Here is a 15,301-nt window from a genome sequence, read left to right on the forward strand (position 1 = left end):
AAAAACTTCTGACGTCGTTTTAGTTTGCAGCGCCACCTCCTGCCAGTTACATAAACTGTGACATAACAACCCTAAAAAACGACGAATACCACTTTTATATAATGATGTACATACAGTGTTTATTGATACAGATACAAAAAATTGCTCTCGGCAAATCAAATCTAAAGATGAGCCCAAAAAAGTTCAGTTCAACACACACAACAGCTTTAAACATGCAAAATAAAAGTACACTGAGGACAGCACAAGTAGTATAATCAGAAAAATCCCAGTACTTGTAATGTGATTGTTGGATCAAGTCTCTAAAAGAAATCTTCAAGAACATTTGTAAAAACAGTGTAAAACATCACACATAAGTGATTTAAAATGCCCCACAACAAACCTAACATTGTTTTGACTGCAAAAATCCCAAACAACGTACAGTACATTCAGCCAAAACCACATTCATTCGATTAGAGACCGCCACTGAGCATCATAACATTTCATATATTTGTATATTAAAGCAAGGAACTATGTGTAAACTACTTTCATTAACACATTTGAATTTTAAATGAGTGCAGTAAAGCGATCAGTCTGCATCACTGCCTATACTAGGCTGTAAAATATTTTAAATATACACATATGCCATATAAAGTTCAATGCTGATTGCAATCACACTGACACAGGTAAAAGAAACCAGATAAGGTTTCCTATTTTGTGCAAAATTCCTCATAAAACAGGCAATGTATGCCTCTATTATTTTATCTGATCAAAAGGCTGATCAAAATAATAATAATGAGCCAAAACAATGAGAAAAAAAATCTAGACACTAAACAATAACAGAAACATGAGACACAGCATACAGGACAGTGGTTTTTACAGTGCGGCGCACAGCTGAAATTAATCCGTCTGAATGTCCGGTTAACTGTTCCTCACCTGGTGCATCAAATAATATTTAATGTAGTGGAGAATCTTTGTTTTGTTTGACTGCATTTTGGGAAAAAATGTTTCACCACTGCTTAGACGTGGCAAATTACAGTGTGCAAAGAATGTATATAAATATATATATATATTTATATATATGAAACAAGTCGAAAATAACATGACATCATCGAGCTGCATCTGCTGGTGCTTGCACATTACCCCTAGCATGATGCAGTAATACTGCAAACTAACTTGAAAGCATCAAAAAGGATCGAGTTTGCGCAAGTAAACCCTTACAGAAAGTGTCAAGTCAAGGACCATGAATCTATTATGGCATCTGAGACTGATAAAACTTAAAAGCACAATATTTCAGTGGCATTTTTAGCTCTTTGTAAAAAAAAATTCAGTGGTTTCAATTAAGTGTGTGCTCCTAGCAGAAATATCATACTGTTATATGGGTATGTGTGTGCATGTGTGTGCAAGCGAACGCACCATGGATAATTCTAATAATACTACTACTACTAATACTAATAATAATAATGAGCCAGGATTTTTTGTGACTAAAAGAAAACATTCAGATTTCATCATTTATGCATCTAAAATATTGTAAATGCATGCAGTATATTTGTGTTATAATGGCAACAATTCTTATTAACTTTTTCGAAATATACTTCGGTCGTAACTTACCAACTTACTGTGAAGACATCGCATGACTGCACCGCCATCTGCTGCAGTCATTGCTGAGAGGATTGTAAACCAAATTACCCAAATACGTTTTCATTTTGAGTCATATCAGAAAATCTGTAAGCCTGTGGCGATATACTGTCTCTGTGACGGGGCCCAATATCAGTCAAGCTCTAATATGATCACACTGTTTAGTATGAGTAATGAAAAACAGGAGTATGTGCTACCACTACATGTACAACACGCGGTTCCTAATACAGAGCATGTTGGAGTTCCTACAGACTGTAAAACACAGTGTGAGAGTAGCTGTGCTGGAATGCCTGCAGTAAAAGCGGGTGTATGTTGGGGGCTGGTCTGGCAGGTCAGTAGCCCTGAAGGATAATCACTGGTGAGAGGTGGGGTGAGGTAGATTTTGGCAGGTCACTCCGCTTTGGAAAGGCTGTTCCTGTCCATGAAGTCTTTAAGCTTGGTGGGAAAATCTGTCATAACGCCCGTGGCTCCCAAATCAAACGCCCTCTGAAAGTCATCCTCGTCATTCAGCACCCAAATGTACACCTGAAACCACATGAGGGATTTGTACAGTTAATACACACGCGGTCAGAGGCTGTCACACACAGGAATGTTTCTGTACTCTAGTCTATATTTGATCTGGTAGGAACCTTTCCAGTAACTGCTTTTAACCACAGTGTAACTACAACAAACACACAGGCTTAGTTCTGGCATTTTACAAAAGTTTTACACACTGTTGGAGCAAAACAAGCCACACGGAAAGTGGTGACAGTAGTAGCAGTCTTCAGGAACAGTTCTCCCGGCTTCTTGAAGGACATTCAAAGCTCTTCTTTGGATGTTGGCTACCGTTTGCTCTATTCTCTGTCAACATGATCCCACACTGCCATGTTTTACAGATGGCTGTAAACTCTCAGTGTTGTACCTCTTGACCTCCTCCATACATGCACTAGGACTAAACCATGGTTTTTAATGTGGGATTCATGAAACTACCATTTTATCTTGCTTTTCAGTTATTAACCTGTGCAGACATACAAGTGCACAGTACTATAAAAGACCATGGGGACGATGCTGTGTGTAGCTTGAAAGCCAGGAAGCACAAAAAACCCTCAGTTAGCATTGTTTGTGGCTGGCTGGTTGTTTGTGACACTGCCCCCTGGTGACAGTACACAAGTACAACATTCAAACATGTGCGTAGGCTCTGATTAAGACCAACGGGCAACCATCCCCTTTACATCAACCAATCTTGGAAATTGTTCCAGGACTGCAAATAAAAACTTGCCAGAAGATGTGCCATCTGCCTATCGCTACCACTGGCTAAGTGACCATAAGAGACTGAGACCAAAGAAAAGGAAAAACATGCTACAACAGGAAGACTTTTGTATCCATGTAATCAGGTAAGGAAGTTCCAATGAACCAGCCATCCATTCTAACCTCTAAAACACTTCCATAGCTCCTCATTTACTGGCCAACGGTTCCTCACAGGAACCTGAATCAACTTAATTTTAAAGGAACTGCAGTTTTACCTGAATTCCCCGAGCTGTTAAATGGTCAAAAAGAGCTTTCCTCATCAGCAAACTGCAAGAGAAAAATAAACAATAATCAGCTGAGGTGTGTGACTGTAAATCCTTTCTATGTTAATCATGATCGCACAGCTACATCTCAGTAACACAGAGAAATACAAAAAAAAAGCCTAGTGCTGCTGCAGGTTTATCTTTTGTTGAACTTTCTGCTGATTCAACCACAAAAATCAAAGAGATTTTACATTTTTGGAGGAGAAAGCGACTTACGTGTCTGCCAGCCAGGCGATAAATCGCTGACCTCTAGTTAACCTGCTGGGATCCTGCAGTCTGAAAAAATTCACACAGAAAAGTAAAATAATTAAAAATGGTATAAAAAAAAACAAAAAACAAAGGGCACTTGATTGATGCTATAACAGCATGACAACATATTTTTAGGAAATTTCTGAAATCTACCCAAGAAAATTAATAAATCAGTGTTTTTAAATATGCACAAGAAATCAAGTCGATCTCTTAATAAACACAATTTATGGTTGCAGTCTTAAAGCAAGAACTTCACACTTTAGAAGTGCAATAAAAAAAATTCTGTTAATCCTTAATGAGCGTTGGGCAAGAATAATCTGCTCTTTGACCATGATCCTCATGATCCACTAACACACATTTCACAAGGCCAAGCTGCGCAAACGTTTCTTCTAAGACCTAATTAGTGAGTGAGCACTCTTTCAAAGATCATCCTTCAGGCAGATAACGGAGACAGAAAGGACACCAGCGCAGCCAGGGGAGTGAATCTGAGCCAGGTACTGTGAAAAGGCTTTAAAGCCCCAATTCAAAGTTAAAGTATGTTTAAATTATTTTCTTGCCTGAGTAATAAAAGTTATTAAAGTTGGAATCCCCTTTGTCTAAACTTCTGTAATTTGGAGGAAACAACAAACAAGTCCGTATATGTTATCCAAAAACTCCAAAAACAAGGCCCAGCTAATGAAGACTCCTCCAGAGGTTTACTCCACGTCCTGACGCTTACACAGTAGTGATGGGATTTCCGGCTCTTTTTAGAGAGCCGGCTCTTTCGGCTCCGAACCGGCTCTTCAGGTTGTTTTGTTGCTTTAATTAATTTATTATTAACAATAATATAAAATTATGCACAAAAGGAATTACTAACGTAAAAAAAAGTGGTTTTATTTATATGTTTATATATAAATATATGCGGTGGCCCCTAGAGACAAAACACGTACAAACTCCAAAACACATTTCTAGCATGAACTGAACTTCCAAAGCAGAGCTACTAGATCACTTAAATTACACAATTGAAAGCATGTGTGTATTGTTTGTGTATTTATACACAGGCACTCATATATATTCAAATAATTTTTAAAAAAAAGTTCATTTACGTGTTACTACCACACACCAAATCCGGTCGTTGGTACTTGCTGGCTTGTGTAGCCACAAGATAACAAAAGCGCAACACTGCGCCCAGCATCCTGGAGCACTTCTGTTGTCTTTTGTAAGTGTTTTGAGTTTTTATGTGCTTCTGAGTTTTTACGTGCTTCGGAGTTTGTACGTGTTTTTACGTGTTTTGGAGTTTGGAGTTTGTCTCTAGGGGCCACCGTAAATATACTTTTATTTATTCACTCCACATAAAATGTAATAAATAAATCATATAATACAAAAATCAACTATTCACATTTCAACTTTTAACTATTTAAATTTTCAGCTTTTTCCTTTTACAAATTTAAAGTGAAAACAACACAAAACACTGCAAACCACAACACAATTAAATATAAATTATAATATGAAAACAAAAAGAACATGCATATTCTCTGCATGCATAATAGTTGACTTTATTAATCCCGAAGGAAATTAGGGTTACAGCAGGCAGCACGCTAATGGCGCATGCGCACTTACAAAGGAACCTTCTGACCAACTTTACACAAACATCACATTGTGGAGACATGTCAGAAAGGTAGGCTGATAGGAAAAAAACAACGAAAATACATAACATGAGGTAAGAGGAGGAGAAAAAAAACTCCACTCAGACTGAGCTCCTAGTGGGAGAACAGTTTGATAACAGAAAAAACACCTCAGCACAAAAAGCACATGACTATCAACACACCATAGAAACACAAGACAAGCAACAGGGGCGGGTAAAGGGTAAGAGAGAGCCGGTGTAGACAGCGCATCCGGTCCTGCGCCGGTCCAGTCGACTGCCATCTTCCCCGGTAGGGCACAAGCATCGAAGGCGTTTGGAAAGGGAGGGGGGATCAATGTGTGCATATCAGTGTGTGTGTGTGTGTGTGTGTGTGTGTGTGTGTGTGTGTGTGTGTCTCCAGAGTTCAGCTGAGACAGTGTCCTTCGCCCCGCCAGGCTAAGTAAACAGTCTTCCAGCCAACCCAGGTGGCCTTGTATGGAATGGGGGGGAACAGTCTAAACACAGTCGTTATCAGAATTCCTCTTTTAGGTTTTAGAGAACAGACTGTGAGAGAGTGTTCCAGGGAAAAGTAAGTAAAAACACAAGACAAGACAAGGACATGAGAAGCTAAGCAGGGAAGATAAGGGCAGGAGAGGAGAAAAGTGCGACCGCCTTCGCTGAGAGCCAAAAGAGTAAAAAAAGTTAAAGAAAATAATAATTTTATTTTAATATATATATATATATATATATATATATATATATATATAACTAATCTTGAAATGACTGTTCAGCACAGAAATGAAGCCCAACAATCATGTTTTACAGTCCCGTGGTCTCAGCCTCAGATACTCAACTAATCAAAGTGATGTCATGACAAGAATGAATGACCAACAAAACATTTTTTCTCCTTCATTTCTGTCACATAAAGCTGATTATAACGTTTCTCGCGGTTAGTATCATGGTTGCTAGGCAACCTGAACAGCGCGACGGAGGCTAGACCGTCCCATTTCACAGGCCTCTCACTTCCGCACTTCTCGTACTTGTAGTACGCACCGTACGTAGTGCGCGTACTTCAAGCGTGCAGACCCTGAATTGGGACACAGCCAACGATAATCATAAAGGTCAATAAAGAACCTTTAACCTGTTGCAAGTCAGGCAGCGACATTTCAGTTTCACCTGCAAACTGAGATCAAACCACAGCACTGACAACTTTCTCCAGCCAATAAACCAGCAGCAGCTAAAACACAATGCTGCCAGATTTTACACTACTAATTATTAATAGTTTGTGTTGACACTGCAGCATAGATGTTTATGTTAACTAAACTGTAGGTTAGTTAGGGTAAAAAGAAAACCTTAACCCTGCTCTGTTATTTCATGTAGGGCTTGTTTTGTGACTGTATTAGTGAGGGTGGAAGCATGCTGCTGAGCTAACCCTTTCCTGAAAACTGTTTATCAAAGTTCCTGACATGCACCTTTTACTTCTTTAGTACCACATTCCCTGGCCACTTTATTAGGCACACCTTGCTAGTATTTGGTAGGCCTCCCTGTTTCCTTCAGAACTACCTTAATTCTTTATGTCATAGATTCAACAAGGTCATGTAAACGACCCTCAGATAGCATCCCATGACAGCAGCAGATTTGTCGGCTGCACATCCATACTGAGAATTTTTCGTTCCACCACATCTCAAAGACGCTCTGCCGGACTGAGATCTGATGACTGTGGAGGCCGTCTGAGAGCAGAGAACTAACTGCCAAGTTCAAGAAGTTTGAGATAATCTGAGCTTTGCATTATACTGCTTATACTGTTATACTGTCACATGATTGGCAGCAAATCACTGCATCAGAACAGGTGTACCTAATAAAGTGTCCATAGAGCTTATTACTAGTATTTGGTTACATGAACAACAAAGTGCAAGTGATTTGGGTGTGTGACTGTGTGTGAAGGAAACTCAAATACATTTCTATTTGCTCACTGTAGTGGATGCAAATCCACCTCCCTGTGTGCTCACTGCCCTGTCAGAATACCAAACAGCCTCTCAACTGTCATCAGTCCAGAGCGTAGAGAGACTTATTCGAATGTCAGCAGGTCTTCTTAATGATTTCTACATGCATTCAGTTGGTGTAATGTGTTTGGATGATTAGATATTTGTATTAACAGGCGTACCTAATAAAGTGGCCTTTGAGCTTATTTGTATTGCACTTACTTGGTGATAATGGAGGGCATGGGGATCTCCAGGAACTGCTCCTTGATTGGAACAAAGGGCAGGAGGCCGGTGTAGAAGAGGCCTAACAGCTGCAACACTCTGGGCAAGCTGAACAACACTGGAATATGAGGGTTCTGCAAAAACAACCAACCAGACCAGACTTACAAGCGGTTCCAAGTCATTTTTATTCACCGAAGAGGATGATGATGGAGTATGACGATAAAAGTGTTTCCTCTAAAACTCCCTCAAAGGGTCTGAACATTTTTAGAAACATGACAAAAAGATGAATAGTGATTCCACAAAGCAGTGCATTTAAAATACTGCTATATGGGACAGATTTAGCACTTTTCCTGTAGGCCTGCTGGTAGCAGGTTATTCCTTTGTTGTTATGAAATTCTGTAATTTCATAACAACAAATTTTATAAATAGCTACACACATTTCACCAAAGTAATGTGAAGCAGCATATAAACGTACCTCTTTGTAACACTTTCTCACAATCTGGTTGCTGGCGTTGCCCCAGACAGTCAGATGCGCTCGGTCATACTTCACGACCAGCTCGGAGACCTGCAAGGATTGAAAACTCAATGAAACTATGAAACAGAACATTTTCTCTTGCTTTTGCTCTGTCCTGTTGCCAATGTTTAAAACTTATTATTAGTTTTTTGATGAAAAGACGGCGGCAAAACTCGTAAAGTCTCTAGAAGGACACTTGGAGGGCAGAGTCTCAATAACAAGGCCAACGTCCTCTTAAATTAGATCAGTTCAGGATGTGAACAGGTTATTCCTCTGTCTACATTTTCTCCCCTCTTCATCAGGTTTGTACTGTTACTTTATGCATGATTGTGGTAACAGACAAATAAAAGGGACTTAAAAACATATCTCAGTCTTGGTTATCTAACCATCGTACTTTAGGAAATGCTTCACTTTCCTTTCCTTTACTAGGCACCATGGGCTTTGTAACTACGGAGGACTTTTTTTTTTTCTTAAACAGGCTGTTAAGTTGATACATTTTCAGACAAGGGTACATTTTTTTAGTTGTCATCACAGCTTATTTTAAATCAAGATATGATTGAAGCGGCGACTTCAGCCCTAATTCAGGAGTCTTAACAAAAGCATTGCATTAACTCATTACTCCCTGAAAGCCCACTAGAAGTAATCCTTGAAGCGCTTCTCTGTCACATTGCAGGCCTGCTTCCAGGACAAAATGACTGGGTGTGCATCTTGGAAAAACCTGGAAATTATTCTAATTAATGTCAAAACACGTTTTTATTAATACATAATAGGTGTCAAAACCCATCATTAGTGTACAGGGGAGGCCAAATTTCATCTTTATGGGAGAAAGAGTTCACCGTTTGGAATTATAGCCATTTTTAAACACTGCCTTCTCCAGTAGCCTAAAAGTAAGTGAACAGGTGATGAGATGTCCCTCGTGATTCCACAAGAGACACAAAATCTGCATTTGAGTCCAAGTGCTGAACTTGCAACAAGTATGAAGAAGGAAAGAACAACTCAAGGTAGTATTAAAACAATCTAAAATGATGTTAGTTTGTCCAGTTCATTTTGAGCCACTGAAAATCAACTATGTATAAAAATGGCTGCAATTCCTAAAATGTTTTAATACAAATATTTCCAAAAAACACAAATTAAAACTGCAGTTTGATCTAAAATCCACTAAAGTGACGTACAGAGGCAACACTACAAAAATGGTGTCACTGTCCAAACAGCTATAAGGCTAACTGTACACCGTTTCCTGCACAAGGAAATAACCACAAGCTGCATGTCATCAATACAGTAAAGCAAGTTTCAGTCAGGGGTCAGAGAACTGAAAGAATAAAAACAGGAGATACACACACAGACAAACACACACACACACACACACCTTCTTGATGAGCGTGTCATTGTTAACCTTGATGTCAATGTTAACAGGAGTGTTGGGAAATGCGTCAAACACGTCCCTGAGGAGAGGGATGCGTTTGTCCTCTCCTCCTTCGCAGAAGCACTCTGCACAGACAAGGACAGGTTAAAAACACCATCAGCTTCAGATTAGACGCCGGGTTGTGCGCACTTGTATTTTTAGCGGTAATTTTCTGCCTGTCAACTGTTATAACCTAAAATGTCGATTTGTGTCACCTATTGAATAAATACGTTGCTTCGTGGTAATTACACAAGTGACAGATACGTGATGCTCACCTCGCTGAAAGGTTACACCCAGCCTGCAGAGGTATGGAGGGAGTTCCTGCAAAGAAAGCACGACAGACACAACTTCAGAGCTTCTGGAAACAAAGCAGTCATGCTCAAAATAAATCCAGGATTTCTGATATAGTTTTCTCTAGAGCAGCCATTCCCAAACTTAAGACTTCCGAGGTCAGCTGTGAAATCTGAAAATCCTCTGCAGACAAACCTTTAAATCTGACCGTTGCACAAGTCACTAAAATATATGTGTTTTTATTTATGGCAGGAACAACTGTTTCCTGTTCCATCAAAGCAAATGATGACAATAATTTGTTTGAGTATACTGGGTGTTTTTTATTGTCTTTGTAGGGATTTCAGAAATGTTGTTCATGCATATTAACTGAAAGATTTTTTAAGAACAAGAATAAAAAGAGTCAATAAGAATGTTAATAAATGTTTAAAATAATACTCTGGCCAATAACTGAAGCCCATATTTTAGTGTCTTGTTGTTTTAAATATATATTGATTTCTTTGTTACCTCTTTTGTGCTGGAGAAACAGAGAAATATTCTTTATATAAGACAACTTCTTCAATCTTACCTCCACCTTCTTTTTCATTTGTTTAAGCAAAGATTGATGTGATTTATATATACTGTAAAGTAACACACCATATAAACCACTGACACTGGTGTTTTTCATTTTATTTGCCAACAGCCAGCCATCAGTCAGGAAGGCTGGTATCATTGTTTAGATGAGATCAGTAAAGATAAGAAGTACTTTATTTATTCCATATATGGGAAATACTCTTAGGATCACTGTATCTGGATATTTATGCTGATTTATAAGTTCTACTCCTTCAAGAGTACTAGCCACTAAAGTTCATGAGTCTAACCTTACTGGACACCAAGGTCTGTGCTTATGTCTACAACAAGGCCAAAGACCATTAAAACCCACTAAGCCTCATCTTCAGTTCCAAAATATAAAATTTAACTTGTAGATGGGATCTCTGACCCAAGAACCTCTACAAACACACAAAAATACTTCAGTTTAATGTTGTAAGGCTTCTTTGCAAGACAAAAGCATTTTCTTTCCAATAAGCATTAAATGTGTAGACTACCAAATGTTTAAAGAGGAGAGCAGAGCTTAGCCAAAATCCTAAGTTACTCACAAGGAATGTAGCTGGATAAGAGTTTTTTAAAATCATGTGACGTAATCAGATGACTTGTTTTTGACCTCCCCTGATCAAGGCGCATGATCCATCAAAGCTCATATCATGTCTAAACACAAACCACATTCACAGTTGTGGTCAGACGTTTCAACCCAATCATGATGAGCATGAGTGTCATGATGATTTGTGGCTTTTAATGATTCCTTTCAACTGTTGTTTTTCCAGGGTGGAATAATCTTTAATGACTTTTAAAAACAACTGAGTACACAAGACTGAATTTATGTAAATTTTGTTTGAATTCTCAATGAATAAATAAATAAATAAAAATTAGTTCACGACACTTCTGTCTGACCGAGCTCTTTGCCATATATGTAAAATTAAAATTCAGTGTTATATTTGTAATTTTTTTCATGCAAAGAATTACACATGCACAGCGCTTGATCAATGATGAGAAGAGATTTGAAAGTGGCTTCAGTTCAAACTTACAGCGTAGGTCACATCGGAGATGTTGGTGTCGATGCCGCAGGTCCTCTGCAAGTCGCCATCGTGTGAAACCACTACCTGTTCATCTTTTGTCAGGTGGCAGTCCAGCTCCAGCATATCTGTGCCGACATCCACAGCGCTGCACGATCCGACACACAGTACGCATATAGACTCAGCCGCAATCTCAAGCACACAAGCATTAGCATTGAAATTTGGACCCTAACCATGCAGTATAGCACACACAGATATAGCACACAGATTCAATAAATGCATAAAACAGTGCACCTCTTGTCTGATTAACTAATCAAACAAAGGAGAACCACAAGGTTATCTTTTACACGAACAGTTACTGTACATATTGCACCAATTCACAAGCTTGATTGTGGGTAAAAGAACTAAGACAACATCTCAGATGACACACACCGTCCACAGTCACAAGTGCAAATCCCAAAGAAAGAGCTGTGTCTTAGGACTTTGAAGTTTCTACTCACTGCTTGAAAGCCATCATAGTGTTTTCCAGATTTTCACCTGCCCCTGAAATCGGAAAAATAAAAACTCAGATTTCTTTTTACCTGCTTGGCTGTGAAACACATGTCTGAAAGAGTGCCTTCACTCCAGATGTGGGCATAACAAGTATCTTCTGGGGGGGGGGGGGGTTCTGATATTTTGCTTGTGGTTCATGTGTAAGTTTTTCTAATTTTTATCTTTAACTCATTTCTGCAACTACTGCCCAGTAACAAATAGATGGTTATAGGATCAAAACCATAGAAGAGAAATGTGACAGTCAAAACCCTGAATAACAAACCTGTTTTTACCCATGAGTAAGTAACTAGCTGTTAGTGGGACCTAAAAGAAGCAAAGTAAGTTGGGATTAAGTGGCACCTTTTACCTTTTAAGTCAAGGGCTGTTCTTAAGAAAGAAAACTGGTGACCTACCTCCACGGTGAGAAATGTGCTTGCTGACAAAAGTCTCTCGCTTCTTTCGATGTATCAGATTTGGGCATTTTAGCAGCAGGGCAGAGGTGAGCACGTAGCCCGTTACCGTTGACAGGACATACACAGCAGCACACATCTTCTATCAGTCCCCTGCAGAACAAACACCAGACATTTAGCAGTGGCTGTGTCTGTCAGATAAATGTGTGGGGTTTTTGTGTGTTTTTTTTAATGCAGATACATTTTTCCCCACTCACCAAACGTTTTTAATCACAAACACTGAACAAAAACAAACCTATTTTCTTCATATTTTGCAAGGATAACAGGAAATAGGTCAAGTGAATTATTGCTACATGAAGAGATTAACACACTTTAACACAGCCTGGATTTTCTTTAGCAAGTTTTCTTATAATTTGCTTAGTAGTCTTCAGGAACAGTTCTCCAGGATATTCAAAGTCTTTCCTCTGATTTTTTAGTTCTTGTTTTTAAGGACACACAGCACACTGTGCCAACATATACCAACTTTTCACTATTTCAGAATCATTTTGCCGGTGCCCATGTCTGCGCTTGTCAAACTATGTTATCATTGGATTCAGCTACAGAAATGAGAGGGAAAAAAATGTGTTTTCATACAGGCTGCTGGTAACAAAATACCTAAAGATACTATTTAAAAAGGGTTCTTTGCCAAGTTGTCTGCTTTCTGTAAACACAGCAGTAGTTAATCCCTTGAGTTAGGTGCCTTTTGAATGACTAGAATGACTCGTAGGTCAGTGTTAAGTACCTGAAGAAAAGAAACCATTGCTCTAAAAATGACCAGGTTCACGGACTGAACAGAAAATGAGTGAAAAAGCAGCCGATGTCAAACAAAAAACTTTGAAAGACCTTCAGAAAGCCGGGAGAACTATTGCTTAAGACAAATTCTTTAAAAATTACAAGAAAGTATGGCTCCCTGGAAGCACAGTATAATTGGGGTGACTCAGGTCTTTTGCACAGTACTGTATAATCTACATTTTTGTTTATCAAATACTAAGAAAAGGAAAGGCAGGAAAACACAGATCTCAGACAAATAATGTTCAAACTGAACATTTGAACTCTACATGGACCATTGTTGAGTATGTCACTAATATCTCCAGCTGAGCAATTCTTAAAATAAATTCCATAAATGTACAAATGTGAGGTCCTAAAATGCAAGTTTTGTCTTAATAACATGTGAAATCTCAAAACACTGTTCAGCTAAAGCTAGTTAATACTGATTAGGAATTAAAGGAAATCAACTGAAAATATGCCCTCTCACTAAAAAATGTTTGCATCACTTCAATTTTTGAGTTTAAGTTAAAAGAAAGAAAGAAAACAGGAAAACAGTAAACAAGACACAACAAAATTAGACCAAAACATGAACCCAAATACACAAACGAAACAGAGTTACAGCAAGTTACTTACAGCACGCTTCCTTACAAGCTCAAAAAAAACAAACCAAAAAACACCCCTGGCCGAGCACGAGCTCCTATTTAAATGACAAAACAACACATGGTGCAGGTCAGGCCCACAAAAAAAGGCTGGGCGGAGACATCGTCAGCCTACATAGTCAAAGAAAGTCTGTATGTTTACATTTTAAAAGTTAAAAACATTGTAAATAAAACTGGTACAAATAAAACATATATCCAAAATTTTTTCCATTTTCATATATTCAGTTCAATTCAATTTTATTTATATATAGTGCCAAATCAAAACAGCAGTTGTCATGAGGTGCTTTATATTATAAGGCAAAGACTTCACAATCAAACAACCGCCTTTGAGCAAGAACTTGGCAACAGCGGGAAGGAAAAACTGCCTTTTAATAGGAAGAAACTTCCAGCACAACCAGGCTCAGGGACGAGCAGCCATCTGCTTCGACTGGTGGGTGTGTTGGCAGGAAAACAGAACAAAAAAACACATATTTACGTGAAATTGACTAATGAAAAGCAGGTAAGACTCTTTACAGTTTTGCAAATTCAAAAGAAGCATTTTCAGTCATGAGCCAGACTTTTCAGGCTGAGAAATCACCCGCTAGAGAAAATGCTGGTTTAGACACTTTGGGCAAACATGACCTATACCCACCAAAGGCAAAGTTGAACTGACTGAGGTGCTGGTGTATTGAGCCATTCCTATATTGCTCTGATTATCTTACTCCAAAAGGGCAAGTTCACATTTTACATGGATAAAGGTACCTTCATGCCTTTTACATTTCCAGCACAGAATACATCTTCCATTAAACCTATTTTATAAAGGCGAATAGATATAAAGAAGTAGCAAAGAGGTACCTTATACTGTCAAATGTGTTACAAATTTACTATTACATGGTACTCTATCCCAAAAACTGAAATACTTTATAATTTCAGTTGAGAAACGCAGTGCAAGTGAATAACTGATCCAAGGACAAAAGAATTAACATCTAAGAAATGATGAAGGATTCAGCACATATCAAAAGCGTTTCTTAAATAAAAAGACAAAATATAGCGATGTGATGCATATGCTGGGAGCCCACCCACAGAAAATGGGAATTAAAAATGCCTTCACATATTTTTATCAGAAAAATCTAGCTCCAAAAGATAAGAGATCTACCAGAACAGCAGCTCCACATATAAAAGAGAAAGAGAAATGCTTGTTTACTTTTTGTTGCAACCTCTAATTTCTTGTTCAAGTCAAAGTTGACGCTGCTGTCATATTTTCAACATTGGAAATCCTGTTAAGTAACAGATAACAACAATGACATTCATTATCTCTAAAACCAGCTTACTGCACACCAGCTAAACTGTGCTAACGTTAGCTGTGAAAGGGGCGAGCTAACAACATGACCCTCTTACCTTTGTCATCAAATTGTTCGGACTGTTGTTCTTAGTTGTGTTAAATAAGTTAGCGATGTCCACGTGTGTGTGAAGCGAGTTCGATAAAGTGATGAACTAGCGTCTCGTCTGCAGTCTCACTGAGCTTGGAAAAAAACAAAACACCACCACTAGCCGGCCACTTTGTCGTGCCCATGCGCACTTTGCTACTTCCGGCTCGGGGACTATTTTCACTTCCTCTCGGATATTTCAAAATAAAATTGAAACGTCACGACTTTTCTAATGAAGAAAAGTCCACTGTTTTTTGTTTTTTTTTTATTTTGTTATCATCAAACCTAAGTATTAGTTGACACTATTTTTAAACAAAATGTCTTAGATTCACTGTTTTAAAAGCTATTATTGCTTATGAAAAAAGAAGTGTATGGTAGCAAATATTAAAAATAAGAGGGACATGCAGAGCTGTAGTAACTACAGAGGGATCAAATTGGTACTATGAAGATACAG

At 38.4% G+C, this 15,301-nt stretch overlaps 1 protein-coding gene across 3 annotated transcripts; it reads right to left on the reverse strand.

Annotated features, from left to right (window-relative positions):
- Positions 1 to 99: 99 nt before the first annotated feature.
- Positions 100 to 14,997, reverse strand: gdpd1 (glycerophosphodiester phosphodiesterase domain containing 1). 3 transcript variants are annotated; one of them, XM_040008855.1, is made up of 12 exons: positions 14,819 to 14,997; positions 14,625 to 14,697; positions 11,979 to 12,128; positions 11,535 to 11,577; positions 11,047 to 11,182; positions 9,412 to 9,457; positions 9,101 to 9,222; positions 7,696 to 7,785; positions 7,221 to 7,354; positions 3,381 to 3,440; positions 3,117 to 3,168; positions 100 to 2,139 (listed from the first exon to the last, which is right to left on the reverse strand). In XM_040008855.1, the coding sequence occupies exons 3-12, from the start codon at positions 12,112 to 12,114 to the stop codon at positions 2,005 to 2,007; spliced, it is 954 nt and encodes a 317-aa protein (XP_039864789.1). In that variant the 5' UTR covers positions 12,115 to 12,128; positions 14,625 to 14,697; positions 14,819 to 14,997; the 3' UTR covers positions 100 to 2,004. The 3 variants fall into 3 exon arrangements, with proteins under 3 accessions (XP_039864789.1, XP_039864787.1, XP_039864788.1); XM_040008853.1 differs by lacking the exon at positions 14,625 to 14,697 and having other exon boundaries at positions 14,819 to 14,996; XM_040008854.1 differs by lacking the exons at positions 14,625 to 14,697; positions 14,819 to 14,997 and adding an exon at positions 13,416 to 13,627.
- Between the last annotated feature and the right edge of the window lie 304 nt (positions 14,998 to 15,301).

Source organism: Simochromis diagramma, unplaced genomic scaffold (genome assembly GCF_900408965.1).
Source record: "Simochromis diagramma unplaced genomic scaffold, fSimDia1.1 OVJJ01000344.1, whole genome shotgun sequence".
Taxonomy (NCBI): domain Eukaryota; kingdom Metazoa; phylum Chordata; class Actinopteri; order Cichliformes; family Cichlidae; genus Simochromis; species Simochromis diagramma.